Raw genomic sequence first — 21,570 nt, forward strand, 5'->3', positions numbered from 1 at the left:
ATTTATAGTAGCTCTTTTCTAGTGGCAAAGAATTGGCAATTGAGGGGATATTCAATTGGAGAATGGCTGAACAAATTGTAGTATGTGATTATAATGGTACACAATTGTACTATGAGAAATGATGAACAGGATGCTCACAGAAAAACCTGGAAAACTTACATAAGCTGATCGAGAGTGAAATGTACTGTGTACAAAGTAACAACAATATTGTAAGATGATCAGTTGTGAATTACTTAGCTATTCTAAGCAATAAAATGATCCAAGACAGCTTTGAACAATTTATAATGAAAAATGCTATCCATCCCCAGACAAAGAACTGATGGTATCTGAATACAGATTGAAGCATACTTTTTTCCCTTTATTTTTTCGAGGTTTTTTTTTTGTATGCGTATGTTTTCTTTTACAACATGACTAATATGGAAATGTTTTGCATGACTACACATGTATAGCCTTTATTGAACTGCTTGCCTTCTCAATGAGGAGGGTGGTGGGGTGGGAGGAAGGGAGAGAATTTGGAAGTCAAAGTTTTAAAAATGAATATTAGAAATTGTTTTTACATGTAACTTTGGAAAAATAAAATATTAAATAAAAAATTTAAAAAATGGATGTGATGGACATCCTTGACATTCTACTTCGTCAGTTACTGAATCTTATTCTGAACTGACACATCATTGCTGAGATATTGGTAAGTGTAGGAAGGAACCAGGAAATGTTTGCACATATTTGCAATGCTGTTAAAGGCTAGTTGAGTCCTACCTTTTAAAAGTTCTTCTAGCTAGTGGAGGAGGTGAAGACATTTCCACCTTACTATAGTCATTAGTAGTTATGGCACAATGATCCCCTTGTGGGCAGTGTGGAAACTAGCATCTGACACCTCAGGCTCTAGGATAGAAAGGACTTAGCTGCAAATGGATGGAAGTTTAAAAAGAGTCCCTAAGGTAAGGGAATCTTTTATTACTCTCATTCTTCCTTGTATTCAAGATGCTTCCTCTTATACATCAGTGAAAAAATGGTAATGTTTGTGTCTCTTTTTCCCTTTTCGTCAAATACATATTTTTCATCTCTTAGGAACTAAAAAGATTTACAAATTGTATCTTAGGCATATTTTCCCTATCCCTGTGGGAAGAGGGAGTACATTTTTCATGTATAGGAAACTGAGGAACTGATGTAACACACAGATCTCCTAATGAGAATCGCTTTTTTTAATTTTTTTTTTACAGTTATTGGATAATACAACAAATGATTACTTTTCTCCCCAGAGAGTTAATTTTCTTAGAATAACGGATGGTGCTTAAAGTGTAAGTGCATGAATAGATCAGGAGTATAACTCTCTGGCAGGTGGAAGGGCAATTACACCTGCAGTGCTCTGAGACCCCTGGGCTAATACACTGAATTCAAAATGCACATCCTCCCTAAGTCCTCTGGAAACTCATAATACCAAGACTAACCAATAACTTTCTAATTTCAGAAACCTCAGGTGTGTCACCAATCACTTTTTTCTTTTCCCAGGATACTCAATAGATCTATCCTTTGCCACAAAGAAAAGTGCTCAGAAAACAGGGGCACCCTGTGATTTCTGTTGATTGTGAGCTGAGAAATAGATTTTGTTAAAAGTAGTCAATTGCTCTCTCATGAGGCGTTAAGGCACTAAGAGTTAACAAGAATTAACCCTGAGAATTATAAAGTATCAGAGCTAGATGGAACCAGAGAGATCATCTAGTTCTCCTACCCCATTTTACAGTTAAGGAAACTCAAGTCCCCGAAGGTTTAATGACCAAAAGCCTAAGGCCAAATATTGGAGATGTAGGAATTGGGCACAGGTTTCTTGCATCTCAGTCCAGCATTCCTGGGTCAGTGAATTCCTTTTCCTATTTTGGAAGAAGCATGTTCAGTCTAGGAGAGTGACTGAACACAACTTTTTACTGTTTATTAATAGAGTTCTTCATTTTAGCAAACAGGCAATACTCCATAGATTTGTATAATTTGTAATTGATCTTCCATAAAGATGGTTTTTATTGGAGAATAGCTTTAGACTTTATTCATGTTGTAGACCTGTTAAATTTTGATCTGATGATTTTGCTGAGATATTTTGTAACATTATTATGGAAAAGGTAACATGGAATATAAGCAGTGGGTCTCTCAGAAAGATAACAAATAGGGACTGCAGTGTCTCTAAGTGATAAGTAGTTTTATTCTCCTTTAGCTCCTTTCAAGTAAAAGTTAAACTGTATGGTTCCTGGGTTTATTATTTGTTTAATTTCAAAAGGCACGTTAGTCCTTACCTTGTATTATAGATTCTAGTTGGGTCAAAATTCTAAAAAATAAAAATAATGCACATTAACCATGTCTGGTTTAGAATTCATGTAAGTTTCATGTGGAATGCTAATGAGGTCAATGAAACTAAAGGACTCATGGACATAATGCTCTTTCACTTTAGTTTCACATGGAGAAAATTGCTTCCTGACTATATTCTGCACCTATAATTGTAGCAGTGGGTCTTGCAGATGGAATCATTTGGTTCTAAGAAAGGCAGAGTAAGAAGTAAAGAAAAAAGTTCAGTGAAAACGTCAATACCACTGAAAACTGAGAAGGGGCATCATAGTTGTACATGGCAAATGCATTGTTATTACTACTATTTTTTATTCTTTGCCCCTCCCCAAGATTAAGAGGAGTAGCAGAACTCAGATTTCATAAATAAATTGATGAGAGCCAGATCATGAGTAAGTAGGTGGTGCAGTGAATAGAGTATTGGGCCTAGAGTTAGGAAGACCTAACTTCAAGTCTAGCCTTGGACACTTATTAGCTGTATGATCCTGGGCAAGTCACTTAACCTCTGTTTGCCTCAGTTTCCTCATCTATAAAATAGTGATAATAGCAGCAGCCACCTACCAAGATTTTGTGAGGATCAAATGAGATAATTTTTGTAAATCAATTAATAGAGTACCTGGCACATAGTAGGTATGCTTATTCCTTTTCCTTTTTTTTGTTTCCTTTCCTTATTTGTAAGCAAGTGGCCACCATTTGTGTGCTGTGTTTTGAGGGTTGCTGGAAAAAGTTTTTCTGTCCCATAGTGTCTCTCCCATGATACTTTAAATTTTCCTATTAACAAGTCCTTTTGTTATGGCATTGAAGGCACTGTTAAAATTCAAATATTTGGCAGGGACATATCCATATATATAAAGAGAAAGAGATCTTGAAGAATTGATTATATCCACAGCATGAATGGTAGATAACTGATATATGTGTGTGTGGACATGATAGTTACTTGCCATTCATGCTGTGGATATAATCAGTTTTTCAAGTTGAGCAGTCGTTTTGTGGGCAAAATTTGGAGGGATTAGGATATGGGGCAGTTAAATTTTGTGGAACAAAATGAGTAACATCTCACATGTAGGACACTTCCTAAATGGGATGCTATCAATAGGAATATGGAAAGTATGGGATGCTAAAAGGAAGGAGGATGTGAAAAAGGGGAAATAGAGGGGACCTGAAGAAAATCTGCTGCCCTTGTGACTTTGCCTAGGGCCAGTCTTAATGTCAATAATCTAAAATCTAGAACTTTGATGATAAGAAGAGGTATTAGCTCTCTCTCCCAACATTCTCACCCAGTGTCTTCTGTCCCAGTGATAACTAGGTGTAGGAGTAGATGAGAACAAAAACAGAAATACAGAGCATCCCCATGAACAATTCTTTTCCCCCTAGGGCATTTTGGTGTCCTGTCTAGTCGTTCATTCCTATGAAGTAACTTAAATTTAAAATTCTGGTCTGTCTTTATAACATAACTCTTCTAAACCTTTAATACAATTACATATAGAAAGAACTTCATGTGACTATAGTATGTCCATTGAAAGGAATCATTAAGAAAAAACTAGGCAGCTGTTCTATATGTTCTTGAAAGCTTAAACTTTAACCAGAGAACAGAGACAGAAGGAGAAACTCCTAAGCAAAAGAGGTTGTTAAACACTTAGGATGTATTTTGTAACAAAGTGATAGAAATTTCTGCCCTGGGTGTCTTTAACAATAAAGACTTCTGGGGATGGAGCCAAGATGATGGAGTAGAAGGATGGACCTGCAAATGCCCTCCCCCATAGCCCATAAAATACCTGTAAAAATGACTCTAAACAAATTCTAGAGCAGCAGAAGCCACAAAAACGACAGAGTGAAAGAGATTTCCAGCCCAAGACATTCTGGAGGGCCGATAGGAAGGGATTATCACACCAGGCTCAGAGCAGAGCACAGCCCATCCTTGACTGCGCTGTGCAGCTCAGACAGGACCAGAGCAGGCCTTAGGGGGTAGAATCCTCAGCAGCAGCTGCAGTTCCCAGATTGCTCAACCTACAAATGCCAAAGACAGCTTCAGAGGCCAATGAGAAAGTTCTTTCACCTGGGTGAGAAGGGAATGCAGGCTGGCCCCACTGGCAGCAGTCACTGCAGTGGCAGTGTCCATTTTTGGAGCCCTCCACTGAAAGAGAAGACCCTGGGGGAATTGAGCAGCTGATCTGGATCTCAACCCTGAGTGGGGGCCCTGGGGTGAGGAGGAGTGCTGGTGTGGTGGAGCTGGAAGCGGTTGTGGAGAGGGAATTCTCACAGATCCTGGGCAGAAAAGTTTTTGGTTGCTCCCAGACCAGTGCATAGACTTTGATTGTGCTGCCTTGGAAGAACTGAGAACTTACAGGTCCCTAGAGTATATCCTCTTGTCAAAGGACTCAAAAGTCAAGTAACTGCCTGGGAAAATGCCCCAAAAGAGAAAAAAAGATAAGACTATAGAAGGTTACTTTCTTGGTGAACAAGTATTTTCTTCCATGCTTTTGGATGAGGAAGAACAATGCATACCATCAGAGGAAGACCTGAAAGTCAAGGCTTCTGCATCCAAAACCTCCAAAATAAATATGCAGTGGTCTCAGACCATGGAAGAGCTCAAAAAGGATTTTGAAAATCAAGTAAGAGAAGTGGAGGAAAATTTGGGAAGAGAAATGACAGCAATGCAAGAAAGAAAGCCTGTGAGACCAGTGCAGGAGAATGAAGTGGTCCGACCCCAGATCCAGGGTGGCTGAGGGGGGAGGGGGCAGAGGAACCCTCAGCAGCCACAGCAGCAGCAGGGGTAGCTGCAGTCACTGTTTCTGGATCTCTAGGCCCACAGATTGTGGAGGAATTGAGGGGCTGACAGTACACTCCCCCACCCCCACTGGAAGCAGAGAACAACCTTGACAAAGAGATCAGAAATCAAGTAAATGGCTGGGGAAATGAGCAAAAATAGGAAAAAAAATTAGACTATAGAATCTTACTTTGGTGACAAGGAAGACCAAAACATGTAAACAGAAGACAGAAAAGTGAAAATTCCTCCATCCAAAGTCTCCAAGAAAAATATGAATTGGTCTCAGGCCATGGAAGGCTCAAAAAGGATTTTGAAAATCAACTTAGAAAAGTAGAGCAAAAATTGGGAAGAGAAATGAGAGTGATTCAAGAAAATCGTGAAAAACGAGTCAACTGCTTGCTAAAGGAGTTAAAATGCTGAAGAAAATAACACCCTTAAAATATACTAACTCAGATGGCAAAAGAGGTCCAAAAAGCCAATGAGGAGAACAAAGCTTTACAAAGCAGAATTAGCCAAATGGAAAAGGAGGTTCAAGAGCTCACTGAAGAGAATAGTTCTTTAAAAATTAGAATGGAGCAGATGGAAACTAATGACTTTATGAAAAACCAAGAAATTACAAAATAAAACCAAAAGAATGAAAAAATAGAAGACAATGTGAAATATCTCATTGAAAAAAACAACTGACCTGGAAAATAGATCCAGGAGAGACAATTTAAAAATTATGGGATTACTTGAAAGCCATGATCAAAAAAAGACCCTAGAAATCATCTTTCATGAAATTATCAAGGAAAATTGCCCTGATATTCTAGAACCAGAGGGTAAAATAAATATTGAAAGAATCTACCAATCTCCTCCTGAAAGAGATCCAAAAAGAAAAACTTCTAGGAATAATGTAGACAAATTCCAGAGTTCCCAGGTGAAGGAGAAAATATTGCAGGCAGCCATAAAGAAACAATTTGAGTATTGTGGAAAGGCTATCATCAGGATAACACAAGATCTAGCAGCTTCTACATTAAGGGATCGAAGGGCGTGGAGTATGATATTCCAGAAGTCAAAGGAACTAGGACTAAAACCAAGAATCACCTACCTAGCAAAACTGAGTATGATACTTCAGGGGGAAAAACAGTCATTCAATGAAACAGAGGGTTTTCAAGCATTCTTGATGAAAAGACCAGAGCTGACTAGAAAATTTGACTTTCAAACATAAGAGTCAAGAGAAGCATGAAAGGGTAAAGAGGAAAGAGAAATCCTAAGGGACTTAACTACAATTGAACGGTTTACAATGGTACATGGAAAGATGATATTTGTAACTCTTGAAACTTTTCTCAGTATTTGGGTAGTTGGAGGGATTATATACATATTTATAGACAGAGGGCACAGGGTGAGTTGAATAGGAAGGGATGATATCTAAAAAATAAAATTAAGGGGTGAGAGAGGAATATATTTGGAGGAAAAAAGGCAAAATGGAATGGGGTAAACTATGTCTCATAAAAGAGGCAAGAAAAAGCTTTTTCAATGGAGGGGAAAAGGGGGGAAGTGAGAGGGAAAAAGTGAAGCTTACTCTCATGACATTTGGCTTAAGGAGGGAATAAAATGCACACTTAATTTGGTATGAAAATCTGTCACTCTACAGAAAAGTCGGGGAGAAAGGGATAAGTGGGGTGGGGGGATGAGAGAAGGGAGGGCAAATGGGAGGAAGGAGTAATTAGAAGTAAACACTTTTGGGGAGGGACAAGGACAAAAGAGAGAATAGAATAAATGGGGGACAGAATAGGAGGGAGGGAAATATAGTTATTCTTTCTCAACATGACGATTATGGAAGTCTTTTGCATAACTATACATATATATCCTATATTGAATTGCTTGCCTTCACAGTGGGGATGTGTGGGGAGGAAGGAAGGGAGAGAAGTTGGAACTCAAAGATTTAGGAATGAATGTTGAGAATTGTTTTTGCGTGCAACTGGGAAATAAGAAATATAGGTAATGGGGTATAGAAATCTATCTTGCCCTACAAGCAAAGAGAAAAGTTGGGGATAAGGGAAGGGAGGGGTGTGATAGAAAGGAGGGCAGATTGGGGGAAGGGGTAATCAGAATGCATGTGTTTGGGGGTTGGGGGAGGGGAGAGATGGGGAGAAAATTTGGAACTCAAAATTTTGTGGAAATGAATGTTGAAAGCTAAAAATAAATATAAAAAAAGAAGAACCTGAGGACTGGGCCATCATTCCCCACACCTAGGGACCTGAATATCAGTAATAAACTGCTACAAAGAAAATAAAACAAAAAAACAATAAAGACTTTTTTCGTTTATAGCTATGACTTCAGAATTTGATCATGGCATTTGTTTGGAGGCAAAGAAATGGACTAGATGACCTGTATAGCCCTTTCCATCCCTAGAATTTTAAAATAGCACAAGAAAGAAAACACATTGGCATTTTGCTCTTTACTCACAGTTTTGGTTTTGCTAGTACAGGAGGGGGCTCTTTGATAGGTGAAGAAGGTTCAGGTATCCTTGCTATCTGCCCATTGAACCGATTCTGTAGAAGGATTTGGTCAGCAATCACTGCTCCATCTTCAGTAGATGCTTCACTTGCTTTGTCATCTTCAGGTAAATTGAAATGTACTCGAAGGCCGATCCTAGAGCTGGATCTGGGCTCGTTGTGATTCACCAGAACCCCTTCAAGTTTGGGTTTGGGGGCAAGTTGCTCCATGGAACGGGGTTCTGGGTTAAGTGGGGATGACTGGTTTTCGACAACAGTTGAGTTGCCCATGGAATTGGCTCTGTGGGGAGCCACATTATTGCTATGGTCCTCAGTCCCTGAAAGAACAAATATGGAAAGAAATCAATGCATATTTTTTTAAAGAACAAAAAACATAGAACTTGTACTTAAGGATCTGTGAACCTAAGTTGGGGCTAGACAGGCATGATAACACACTCATACTTTGATAGATGAGTGACAACAGACTGAAGAATAATGAAAGCTTATATTTGTATAGCACTTTTAAAGAATTGCCTGAAGGCACTTTACATGTAAATTTCTTTCTGATCTTCACAATAATCCTTTGAGGTGGGCAGTATCCTAGCATCCCTATTTTACAAAGGAGAATCTAGATCTCAGAGGGGTTGAGTGACTTGCCCAATAACAACTAGTAAATTACAAAGTTGAATTGAACCCCATGTTCTTCTAGTCCAAAGATCAGTATGTCTCATATATTAGCAGGTGGGCATGCGAATGAGAGAACACTTGTCAGAAAAGAAGAATGTAGGAAATCTTGGGGCTTTAAAGTATTAGAAATTTAATCTAAGCACACAGTGTGATGATGCTGTGGCCACACACACACACACACACACACACACGCACGCACACAAAGGTGCTATTTGGGGAAGTATTTTAGGACTAGCTTACATAAGACTAGAAAGATGATGGTCTCCTTTTGTGCATAATAGAGGAGAGCACAACTTGTGCATTTGGAATGGGATTCTATCCTCAGAAAGGAGGAGGGAGGATATCAATAACTGGAATGTGTCCAAAGAATGTCTTCCCCAATGATTCAATGACTCATGAAAGATACCAAGGACAGCTGCATATGAGAGGCTAACATTAATCTCCACATTGATACTTCATGTCACTGCTTAACCTGCCCTGACATTTTAAAGTGAAAAGGCCATTAGGATCAGTCCATACCTCTCACAGTCAGCTGGGCAATGCTCGATACTGTGCCATACTTGTTGCTTGCTGTACAAGTGAAATTCCCAGAATCTTCTGAGAATACTTCTGCAATGACCAATGTACAAATCTCCTCTAGAAACCAGAAAAGGAGAGTGCTTCTTGATAAGGGACAATGTTGGAAGGGTTCATGCTTTTAGGGTCACCAGAAATGACTGATTGGATGCTATGCCTATATAATGCCAAGACAACTTACTGCATTAGTCCATTTAGCCAAACAACTGGTTAATCCGATGAGAACAAAATCTGTCAAATCAGTTGCTGGACTAAATTGACTGGTTTGCTGCACAATTTAGCTAATTCAGTCCAAAAATACTGCCTGTGTATTGGCAGGAGACTGGCCTGGATGATTTCCCCTTTTCTATTCCTACGATTCTGTAAGATGAGTCTGAATCATGAATAGCATGACTTACCAATAACAAACTTAAAACCTCACAAACACACAAGAGCGGAAAATGTAAGTACACTTGTGTGAGAAAAATGTGATGACTGGTTTCCCCTGAAAGAAGCAAATGGAATAGTTTCTAATCTGAGGCATTTCATCTGCACTCTTGTGTCCTAGATAACTCTTCAGGCACTTTTTTCCCCCAAAGGACACAATTCTAAAGTGGGAAAATAAATAAATATTTGTTAGTCTCTTAGAATTTGATTTTATGTCTAGTAGAGTACTTTGAATGTTTTAGATGAAAAGAATAGTGAAGTGATTCCTCCACTGGAATGCTGAGACAGTTATCTATGTTGCTGAATTGAGAGAATTCTCTTTGACATAGAGGATGAGAATGACTGTACTGTGCAAAGGAGAATCCTAGATTGAGAGCTAGAAAGGCCCCTTTGAATCCATCTGGTTTCAAAACTTCATTTTGAAGATAAGGAAACATGGGTAAAATGACTTGCCCTGGTTACACAGATAGCACATAGCAAAGCTGAACTAATGTTCTCTTCTTTCAGATTCTTCTGTGACCCCAGGCTGCCTCAGCACCAACAACCAACTAGGGCCATGTTAATACAGGTTGAAGTCAGAACCAGACATTTCTTGATATGTGATGGCAAGGAGGTGTGTGGTGGTGAATGCACATTACAAACCCCTAGTTCTCTGACATCATCACCCAGTTGACCTGACAATAAAAAACAGATGTACCCCCCCAAAAATAGCACAGTGGTGATTTCACTCTAGTAATTAGTGATAACAAAATTATATGAACAAGACCATCCATTTCTAAGGCAAAACTGTGTTGTAGGTCAAGTTTGATTTTCACAACTCTAATTTCTCCTTTCTATATTCCTATCCCTTCTCCACACTGTCTCCTCTTTTGTTGTTATTCATCAGTCGTGTCTGACTCTTCATATGGGATTTTCTTTGTAAAGTGGTTTGCTATTTCCTTTTTCAGCTTATTTTACAGATGAGGAAACTGAGGCAAATGGAGTTAAGTGATTTACCCAGGTCCACACAGCTAGTACATGAACTCAGGTCTTCTTGACTCCAGGCCCAGTACTCTATCCACTGTACCACCCAGCTGCCCTTTGGTCCCCATACATTTTATTTATCTTATCTTTCCTTTCCTCCAACAAAATGGGTCTCCAGGAAAGAATGTAACATATCATCTCATATTAAGGTATTAATGGCCATTAAGATAATGAATCATTTTCCTTTAATTATGAAATTTCTGTAATTTCTGTTGAGTAAGGGAGACTCTAAGAGGGCTGCTGAAATCACTTAGTGTAGCCAATGTCCTCCTTGTAAGATCAGCCCTTAATATGAAAATGCCATGAAGTGGAGAGCTCCCCCAAGACATAATATTACTACATTATAACAAACTTGAGCTCAGGGAACCACATCTAACAATAGTTATTGGCAATAACTAGATAAGCTGTACCTAGATTTGAAAAGAAATGCAGTTGTATTAGGAAAGCCACAGTATGGATAACGAATAATAATAATAACTAACATATACATGGTATTTTAAGGTTTTAAAAATACACATATTGTCTCATTTGATCTTCACAACAGCACCACGAGATAGGTGCTATTATTATCTTTATTTTACAAAGCAGAGGAAACTCAGATTGAGAAAGGTTAAGTTTCAGATGACCTCTTACCTGGTTCAGCCATGGACCGTGGTTCTAAAAAAGAAAAGAATAAAAAAATTATTGGACTGAGAAAACTCAGTTATGCATATTATATTTTTTCTAAGACTTCCTAGGAACACTTATTTTTAGAAGTGATTTAATAAGCTCTGTAAAGCAGTGCTGATTATGACAGCAAGAGCAGAATAGCATTTCAGAATGGCTGTAGTAAGAACAGGTAAATAAGTGATATACCTTGGAACATACCTGAGTATTCCACCAAGAATAAACCCTGTCTTATAAGTTGAACAAGACCCTAAATTGGAGATATCTACTGTGCTAGCTGTGTCTCATGGATACCTCATTAATGTACCTAGGACCTTCTTAGAATGGAAATATGGAGATGATGATGAAGATGAAGATGTAGACCTTGGAAGAACAATTAATGGCAACTGAATCATAAAGATTTTGTAAAGTGCTGTTATTTTTTGATACAAAGAAGACAGTTCTAAATGCATTTCAACACTTTTGTATGTCCTAAATTGGGGTGAATTAAAGAGTCTAAAATCCAACAAATGAAATCCACTAAATAAAATCAACTTACTTTTCTGTAAAATTCGAAAATCTGGAGAATCTTCTATCAATGTCCCTTCTCTGTACCACTCAACTTTGGGGGATGGTGCTCCTTTAACTCTGCATTCAAAAACAACTAGTTGACCCTCGGAGGCTGATAAATCTTGTAGCATCTGCAGTGGGAAAGTATATTATAAAAGTGAAGAATTGGATTTTCTGCAATCTAGTGCCAACTTTTAGAAGATACTATTTCTTCCAATGTTTGAGATTTTTCTAAGTCTTCACATGTGTGAAGACTTTCAGGCTTAATCCTGAAAAGTCTCTTGAGAGTATTTTAAAGACAGTCATTTGGGTTACTGTATTTTCTTTTCCTCTAGTTGATAAATGCTTTTTTAAAAAAATGTGGATGATGATATAATATCATGTAGAACATTTTGCAGTTTACCACTTACTCTGATAATAAATACCTCTGTTCTTAAGGTCACGTATGGGATTTGGTTTCTCAGAACTACAAAGTATTATAATGAGTATCAACAAGTGTAGTTTGTATAAGGATATAATATTATGTAAAATATTCTGGTTTCCAGTCAGAGGTATAGCTTTGTGGGTGAAACAAATGCTTGGGTCTTTCAGGCTTTGCCACTGGTATTTTTCCTCATTTGTCTAGTGGGGTAATATTATGTGACCTACATTGCTCATAGATTTGCTGTGATATTTGAATGATATATAATATATATTAGTACTTTGTAATCATAAAGTGCTACATACACATGAGCCATAATTGTTACTATAATATTGTACAGTACTAGAAAATGATTTTTGTTTCATTAACTTTAAAATGAAGATAGTAGTAAGGCTGTTGTGAGAAACAATATAAAATTCGCTTTAATGCATTGAGCACATATAAGGTGCTGTTGTGTAATTGGAAGCATTGTAAGGACTTTGTGGGAATATATGTAAATGTTCTAGTAAATATTTCTGATAATAAAATGAGGATGATTAAAGCCTTAAAACATTGTTAGACCACTAGACACTAAAGTGTAGGAGGCGTTAGGGCATAGATTTTTGTTTGTATAACTTCTTATACTTGAAATTATTTTGTGAGTATACAATCATATTTACACTTGACTATATTTGACTGTTGCTGAGAAAATGTTCCTTAGCATGGGCATAATTATTTTTTACTCTGATGTGATATCATCAATGTGTGTACTCCCTCCAAGGCTGTGGTAACCCACACATGCCTTCTCATTCTGTGCAAATCTTGCCCATGTCCAGCCATCAATCTTGTGTAGGGAATGGCCCAATGTGCCAGGTACCAAACTACATCTCTTGATGATGCTAACCATCTCTTATCCACATCATCCATCCACTCCCCCTTTCCTGTCATGTACTCCTCTGATAATATCTTTGATGTTGTTTCTTGTCTTTTTTCTTTAAGGTAAAAAAAAATTCAGTTCCAAATTCTTTTCTCTCTTTCCCTCTCCTACCCATTGAGAAGGCAAAAAAAAAAAAATACCATTATGCATTTTAATATTTGTCACATTGCAGGGGAAAAGGCAAGAAAAAAGGTAAAAATATGCTTCATTCTGCAGAGTTCATCAGTTCTCTCTCTGGAGATGGATAGCATTTTTCATCATGAGTCCTTTGGGACTATTGTTGATCATTGTGTTGATCAGAATAGCTAAATCCTTCACAATTGATCTCAGTATTACTGTTGCTGTTTATAATGTTCTCCTGTTTATGCTCAATTCACTTTGAATCAGTTTATACAGGTCTTCCCAGGTTTTTCTGAAACCATTCCTTTCATCATTTCTTACAGCCCAATAGTATTCCATCATGATCATATACTACAGCTTGTTTGGCTATTCTTTAGTTGATGGGCATCCCTTCAGAGAGCTGATATAAGTATTCATATATATATATATATATGTCCTTTTCCTTTTTCTTTGATCTCTTTGGGGTACATGCCTAGTAGTAGTATTGCAGGGTCAAAGGGTATGCACAGTTTTATAGCTTTTTGAGTATAGTGGCCTTCCAAATTGTTCTCCAGAATGGTTGGACCAATTCACAACTCCACCAACGGTGATTTAGTGTCTCTATTTTTCCATATCCCCTCCATCTTTTGTCATTTTCCTTTTCTGTCATGTTAGCCAACCTGATAGGTGTGAGGTGGTACCTCAGAGTTGTTTTAATTTGCATTTCTCTAATTATTAGTGATTTAGAGCATTTTTTTCAATCACTATTGACAGTTTTGATTTCTTCTTCTGAAAACTGCCAGTTGATATACTTTGACCATTTATCATTTAGGGGAATAGCTCTTATTTTTAGAAATTTGGCTCAGTTTCTGATATAGTTGAGAAATGAAGCCTTTATCAGAGAAACTTGAGGTGTAAATTTTTTTCCAGTTTCCTGCTTTTCTTCTAATTTTGGCCACATTGGATTTGTTTTCATAAATCCTATTTAATATAATCAGAATTATTCATTTTACCACCTGGGATGCTTTATCTCTCACTGGGTCATGAACTCTGTATAGTTCTTCTATAGCAATATGTACAGCTTCTTCCTCTCTACCATTTGTGCATCCATTGCCCTTCAGGGGTCTGTACCCCCAATTCTTTGGAGGCCAGCATATTTCCAGAGTCATTGCATATCACTGTAACATTGGTTGTTGTTGTTTTTTTAATTGGTCTTTGATTTAGGAAGAAATCTGTTGTCATTAAAAGTACCGAAGATTTTCCCAGATGCCATCAAACCTTAATTAAGTTCTCTTCTCTTCTGTTCCATAAGCGTTTGTCAAGCCCCTATTCAGAGTTTCTGATATCAAGGAGCTGACTCCCAGGAGATAAAACAGGTAAGCAGATTAAACAGGAAAAGAATTGAAGGAGGAAGAGAGCAGGCCAGGTAGGTGACAGGGAAGGGACTCTGCAAAGTGAAGGTACCAGGGACAAAGGAGAGCAGACAGTAAACCAAAGCACGGAGGCAAAGGATGAGTGCTGAGCTTCGGGAAGAGCAGAACAGAATAAGTGGAAGATGGCATTGTGAAGGGGAGTCTATATATGTGAACATACATAGAGAGAGGCAGGCTGGATCTAGGTTCTGGAGGGAGGGCTTTAAACACCAAATTGAGGCATTAATAGCTTCTCATCACCTCAAAAGTAACCCGCTGAAGATGACTGAGCCAGGGAGAGACCCAGTCAGATCAGCTCTCTAGGAAAATTTGTCTTTTGTCAGGTCTGTGGAGGAGGGATTAGAAAGGGAAATGACTGGAAGCAAGGAGACGGGTGAGAGGATGATTGCGATAATTCAGGTAAAGTGTGATGAGCACCTGGACCCCATTAATGGTTATATGAGCAGAAAGAAGGTAGTAGAGGCACGACATGTTTTGTGGGTCAAAAAGAGAAAAGACTTGGTAACTGATTATATACGGAGGATAAAGAGAGGAGTTGAGGATGACTCCGAAATTACAAGCCTGAGTTTCTGGAATGATGGTGTTACCCTCAAAAGAAATACGTAAGTTTAGAGATAGAGGAGTTTTTGGGGGGATGTAGAGATAATGAATTCCATTTTGGGCATGATGAGTTTGAGGTGGCAATGAGACCTCAGAGATGTATAGCTAGCATTTATAGAACACTGTTAAGGTTTGCAAGGTAGGTGCTATTATTTTTCCCATTTTAGAGATAAGGAAACTGAGGCAGACAGAGGTTAAATGACAGAAAATAAGTGTCTGAAGCTGAACTTGAACTCAAGCCCAATACTCTATCCACTGTGCCATCTAGCTGCCTCCCGTGTAGAGCTGTGCATAGGAACCATTTGGTCACATGGGACTAGAATTCCAGAGAGAGTAGGGCTAGTGCACACTTGTGCACTGTGCTAGTGCACAGAGATGATAATTGGACCTGTGGAGCTGGTGACTTCACTGCCCATGTACTGTGTACATATAAGATATCTGTACTCAGGTACCAGCTATTTGGGTCATCTATTCATTTATGCATCTTAACAGTAGACATTCTTCAGCCACCTGTTTGTTTATTTTCTGTGGGAAAAGACAGGATGAACCTTTTGGGGGTGATTATGTATGTTATTTAGCAGATTTTGCAGCATCCTGGGGATTGATGTTACCCGATAATGTCACCTGTAAACAAGAGCATCTGGAGGAACTCATCTTCTTTAGGGAATTTCTCTCCCATTTGGACTCTGCTAACTAGCCTCAAAGACAGTGGCAAACCCCTGGAGTCAGCATACTTTTCTCTGTTATGTGCTTTAAAGTGTCATAAGAGAAAATAATCTTTGTGGTTGTAACCTTAAAGGAATCTTGTATGATTTTAACATATTCTAAGATGATAAATTTAGAATCAGAAGGGACTTAGAGGCAACCTAGTCCAACCCTTTATTTTTACAGATGAGGAAACCGAGGCCCAGCATGGTTATCTGTAACATGCTACCTCAGTCTTGGACCATATTTTTTATCATGTTTCAATTTCCTCTCATCACCCCCCTCCATTTCTATCTTTGCATTAAAATAATTGAATATTAAATTGTGTTGACATACTTTGGAAAGTTATTGACTCTTTATAGAATTTTGAAGCCTCTTCATGTAATTTCTCTGAGCTTCAGTTTTCTCATCTATGAAATGGGGTAGTAGAGGGGGATGAAGAGGGGAAAAGGTAGAATGTTCTACTAATGTTCTAGGTTCAGCTACAGCCCTTCTTCTATGCAACTGAAAACATTTTGTTGGTGCCTCTGTCCTATTTGTGACATCCTTGCACGGAAGGCAGAGGGTGTGATAACCACATAAAGCTAAGAATCCACCAGCTCTAAATTCTGCCACAGATTGGTGCATATGTTGGATTGGAAAATAATCTAGAAAAAAGAGTGGTCTGAGTTTGTCCATGCTGTCATTAGAACTCTGGCTCAGACCCTTAGCACTGTTGTTCTGGGTTTTCCTGTCTTTGCTGTTATATAACAGACCTGTTCCTCTACCTCTCCCTTCCCCCACCTGTTCTACTGCTACCCTCTTCAAATTACTGCTGAAACTGCTGGAGCCAGGGCTTCTGAAGCATTGGAGCAGGAACCCTAACAGCAGCTGCTGTGGGCGTGAGTGGGGAGGGGGACAGCAGCCGCTCACACTCATCAAGTGATTTTTTTGCCTACAAAAATACTTCATACTGTACTGTTTGGACTTGTAGGAAAATACTTTATTAGGAAGGCCTCTCCCTATCTAAAGTTACGTAAAAAGTCTTGTAGAAGATGGTTCCTATTGGTCCAGGCCTGAACTAAGATGAAGTAACTCCATGATCCAGTCACAAATTCTACCACCCATTTGTTGGGGAGTTTTAGGCAACTCATTATCTTTTTGGGTACCTTCATTTTCCCCTAATTCATATGATAAAATGATGATAATATGGATGCCCATTATCCCCAAAGAAAGATTAAGGATAAATGATATGGTTAAAAGCAGAACTGCGCTCCACAGACCAACACGCATGCTATGAAAATACAAATGATTCTTGGCATCAATGAAAAAGACCCCATTATTATAGGACAGAACAGGTAGTGAGGGAGAGGGGTTAGGTTGGCACCCAAAGATGAGGAAATAGCACAGGAATAGCCTAAATGAAAGTGCCTGAAAGGTTTGTTCTCATGCCTCACAGACACATGAGCGCTGTCATTAGTGACTGACTCACAGAAATATGTGGCTAATGACACTGGCAGTGACTGACCTCAGCAGTGCCCTCCCTGACAGAGACTAACGCAAGTGTGGTGCTGCAGCTGAGTCCCTGGGGCATGGGGCCAGTGCTTACTAGCACCCTGTGCACGCATGAGGAGTGTGTGCTCCATTTATGGAGCTGAAAGCTTGCAACAGAAAAAAGAGTTTACACAGTTTGGCTTGCTGAGAGCTACTTTTAAAATCAGAGTTCTGAAAAGCCTTGCTTATGATTTTTCCTGGAGGAAAATCACCTAAAAACTGAAGCATATATACAAGGTCTTGATCCCTGGAGTCCAAAAGCAAGTTGCTAGAAGACAAGGGGTCAAAGCTAGCTCCAAATACTGCTGTGCGCATCAGTACTTTAAGGAACTGTGGTTTCACTTGTCCAGGTATATCTTCTCAGATCACTACCAGCCCAGACTGTAGATGATTATGCTGACTCCCTTTCGTACAGCTTTTAGTTCTCACAATCCTGGGCAAGAATTACAACTCATTGTTTACAGTTGGAGAACCTGACAAGTTAGGAGACTTGACTCTGCTCTCACAGCTAGTACATTTCTGAGGCACAATTCAAACTCAGGCTTCTTGACTCTAAGCCCCATGCTCTTATCACTATGCCTGGCTGTGTTTCCTAGGTGGCTTGATGAGTTGCACTGACAGAAAAAGCCTCATCAGTCGGTGAGCAGCCTGATGATGATGATCTCAGCCTGGCTATGGAGAGAAGTGCATAGTTCAATGTACCTGGACTTTTACCTGTGCCTTTCTAGGCATGACCTTGGGACCTAACTACCAGCTTCAAACTGTAGGAGTACTAAGAGTGAAAATCAAATTATAGATTGGAACAAACTAATAAGATCCAAAGGTACCAGCTTTCAGTGAAACTGGAGCCAATAACAATGTGTTAAAAACTGGAAACAATTTAAAACCAAAAAGAATATTGTGAGTGTGCAAGGACTTGCTTACTTGTAATTACTACTAGTAGTAAAAGTTTTTCCTAGTGAATTCATATTCTGAGGCAACATTAGAAACCCCCAACAACTTTTATTTTCTGAGTTGGTACAGTTATTGTGGTTTCTTTAAGTCATGTCAGAGGGAGATTAACTTTCATTTACCTTTGTGAACACAGGAGCTGCTATTATAGGTTTTCCATCCAGTCCTTGTAAATAGTTTGTGGGACTCTGACACTGAAAATTAGAAGAAAAAGGAACAGTGACAAATACCACAGCCACTGAGATAATGCAGTCCTTCCGTATAGATCCAGCCTCTAAACCACTTAATTCAGGGAACTGCTCTTCCCAAGAAGAATGTATGAGGCAACCCTAAAGCTAGGTAGCATAGAGACTGTTTTGAACTTAAAGTCAATCCTTTTCTTTCCAGAAAGTCACACAATTATTAAAAGATGGTAAAAAGGGTTTTAATGGATGAAAAGTCACAGGTTTTTAACTGATCAAATGAAGAGCAGCCTTAATTTTTCATAAATTTGGTGTGAAATTTCTCATATTTTGTTAATATCATTAATTTTGCTAATTTGATATAAATTATTTAATTATTGTTATTTACCCTACTTTCTAGAGAAGAATTCTAATGGACTAGAAAATAATTTCATCCCTTAGGATTAACAATGAATAAAAATGAGCACCTATCACGTAAGAAAACATAAACATAACAAGAAAAGAAAACAACATTAGAGCCACCAGCTCTAATGCCACCAGCACCTTCCAGAAGAAATGGGTATTCTGTGAAGGCTACAATCATACTTATGCTCTCTTAGACAGAAGAACCATTTTAGGCTCCAGCAAATGGAAAACGAAGTCTCACGGGGTGATGCCCACCCCCAGACCCAGTGACATCTTATGTGTTCAACTGTAGCATGAGACAGTAAAGTGTTGGGAAGGGATTCATTTGCCTGTTCTGCCTGGATTCGCATACCTGCTGAATGGTAGATACATGAGGCTGGACCACGCCAGGCTGTGCTTCTGCTCCTTCCAGTGGGGTGACTGCAGAATTAGTAGGAGGTGATGACACCTCATTTGGCTTCTGGACCCTGTGAAATATTGAAAACAGTATAGTCTTATCACATTTACCCATTACTCAATGAAGATAAATTCTCTCAAAGATTCTCTCAAAGATGTCACAATATGCATTTGAACACAATGAAATAATTATTTGATATTTTTAAATTATATGTACTTTTTCTTTGCATTTATTTACAAAATAGCAGGATGATATCTCTCCAGGGTGGTAGCAGAGGACTACATAGAGTCACAGGTCTCCCTGAGGAGGCTCTAAAGGACTCAGCAGTTGGGTGCATTTCCTTCAATTTTACAAACACTAGAACATCTAGAACACCTCAGCATTTATACACAATCCCTCTTTCCATCACATCCTCTAGGAAAGTGACAAATACTTTTGGCAGGTGATCCTTGAACAAAGTTTACCTCTGGGGTTATATTTTTCAAGGAAATCTGTATAACCTTGCCTCGTTATCTTTCTTCCTTCTAATTTCCCTATTTCTTTCAAGGTCATCACCATCCTTCAGTCACTTCAGATCTCAGTTTTTTCTCTTTTCCACACCCCCTTCTTTCCCTCTCCCCTCCCCCTTGCACTCCCATCCATTCAATTGCCAAGGTTTTGTTCTTTCTCCCTTGACATCTCTTGCATCTGTTCCTTTCTTTTCCACATACATAGTCTTCATCCCACTTCAGACCTTTATCACCTCTTTTCTGGACCATTGCAATGATGATGCCCTAACTGGTATCTCTGCTTCTAGTAGCTCCCCTCACCCATTCACTTTCCACAGAATTGCCAAACTAATCTTAAGACACCAAGACACTGAGACTATGTCATTCTCCTTATCAAAATCCTTCAGTGATTCTCTACTGCCTACAGGCTAAAATACAAAGTTTTCAGCTCTAGAAACTGACTCCAGCCTTCCTTCCCAGCCTCATTTTACATCACGTCCTTCTTTGAACTCAACATTCTGTCTTTTACCTCTGTGCCTCTACATGAGAGTTGTCCCCTATGCCTGGAGTGCACTTCCTCCTTACCTCTGAATGTTAGAATCCCTAGCTTCCTTCATGCTCAACTTGAGTACCTCCTCCTCCTTGAAGCCTTTCCTTACTTCTCCAGTCGCTAATGCAGTCTTGGTCTCAATTTTCCTTATATTTATTTGTATAAATGTTTGATTCCTTGAGTCTCTCACCAGCAGAATGTAAATTTTTTGAAGTTAGGGACTGTTTAATTTTTAGCTTTGTATCTCCAGCACCAAGCATAGTACCTTACGCATAGTAGGAGCTTAACAATCTTTGCTGAATTGAATTTACCTCTGTAATGTTTTAAAAAGGAGTTTATAACTTAAGCCAGTACTGTCCCAGGCCATAATAGCTCTCTGCTTGTCAAGAGGATCGAGAATTTACTGGCAGTTTTGGCCTCCTTGTGGCCATTGCTTTATCCTAGGTAGACATCTGTTGGGAATGGTAGTTCAGAATCAGTCCTTTCCTCTCTCTCTCTCTGTCTCTCTGTCTCTCTGTCTGTCTGTCTGTCTGTCTGTCTCTCTCTCTCTCTCTCTCTCTATATATATATATATATATACACACACACAAAACATATATACATATATGTATGTTTGTATTCATACATATATGTATATGTTATATATATAAATATACATATAAATATATATTTATATTTCTTTTCCTTTCTTTCTGTACTGACAGATAGAATACAGCAGGTTGAATCTGTTGTAGCTGCATACACCATGTTCTCATCTTTATGCTTTCTTTTAATTTGTTTTTGATTTTGGCTTTTATTCTAACCAATCAGTAGTTTAACTATATAGACAACTGGTTTGGAAATGACTTCCACATAGTTAACCAGTCATTTCCTGCCCTGTAAGATAGAGCTAACTTGTTTTTTGGTGATGTTTAGCTAGCCATGAGCAGCACAAGGTCAACTGTAATTATGTTTCCTATGTCCACAATAAAGTAACCTGGCAATTATTTGTTTCTATGAAAAGAAGCTTTGTATCATCTTTCTTACGATTTCTAGTTTCACTTGTGGTTAGAATAGTGACTAGACCTGTGGTTTCATTGCTATAGAAAACTCCTTCCCTCTACCACTGCAGGCTGACACTTTCCTTATTACTTGGAGAATTAGTTGCCTAGAGCACCGAGAAGTTTAATGCCTTGCCTAGGGTCCCATAGCCAGGATGTGTCAGAGGTGGGTTTTGTATCTGGGTCTTCCTGGTTTAATGGTCAGCTTTCTACCCACTATATTGCAATTGGTTCGGTTCCTCCAGTAACAGATCAATTCATTGGTCATTGGACAAGGATCTTATATAGAGAGCACAAATATTACTATGGTTTGGTTTTGTTCTAGCATTTTTTACTCCCTCTTTCAGGGCA

General features: G+C 38.7%; 1 protein-coding gene across 1 annotated transcript in view; it reads right to left on the reverse strand.

Moving 5' to 3' along the window:
- Positions 1–21,570, reverse strand: part of MYPN (myopalladin) — a 116,267-nt gene that overhangs the window by 38,446 nt on the left and 56,251 nt on the right. Inside the window, exons 5-10 of the mRNA XM_072628803.1 lie at positions 19,097–19,211; positions 18,280–18,351; positions 11,489–11,630; positions 10,918–10,941; positions 8,779–8,895; positions 7,544–7,910 (exon numbers count right to left, since the gene is read on the reverse strand). Coding sequence (XP_072484904.1) covers positions 7,544–7,910; positions 8,779–8,895; positions 10,918–10,941; positions 11,489–11,630; positions 18,280–18,351; positions 19,097–19,211 — 837 coding nt within the window. The remainder of the gene's footprint in view (positions 1–7,543; positions 7,911–8,778; positions 8,896–10,917; positions 10,942–11,488; positions 11,631–18,279; positions 18,352–19,096; positions 19,212–21,570) is intronic.

Source organism: Notamacropus eugenii, chromosome 1, assembly GCF_028372415.1.
Source record: "Notamacropus eugenii isolate mMacEug1 chromosome 1, mMacEug1.pri_v2, whole genome shotgun sequence".
Lineage (NCBI taxonomy): Eukaryota > Metazoa > Chordata > Mammalia > Diprotodontia > Macropodidae > Notamacropus > Notamacropus eugenii.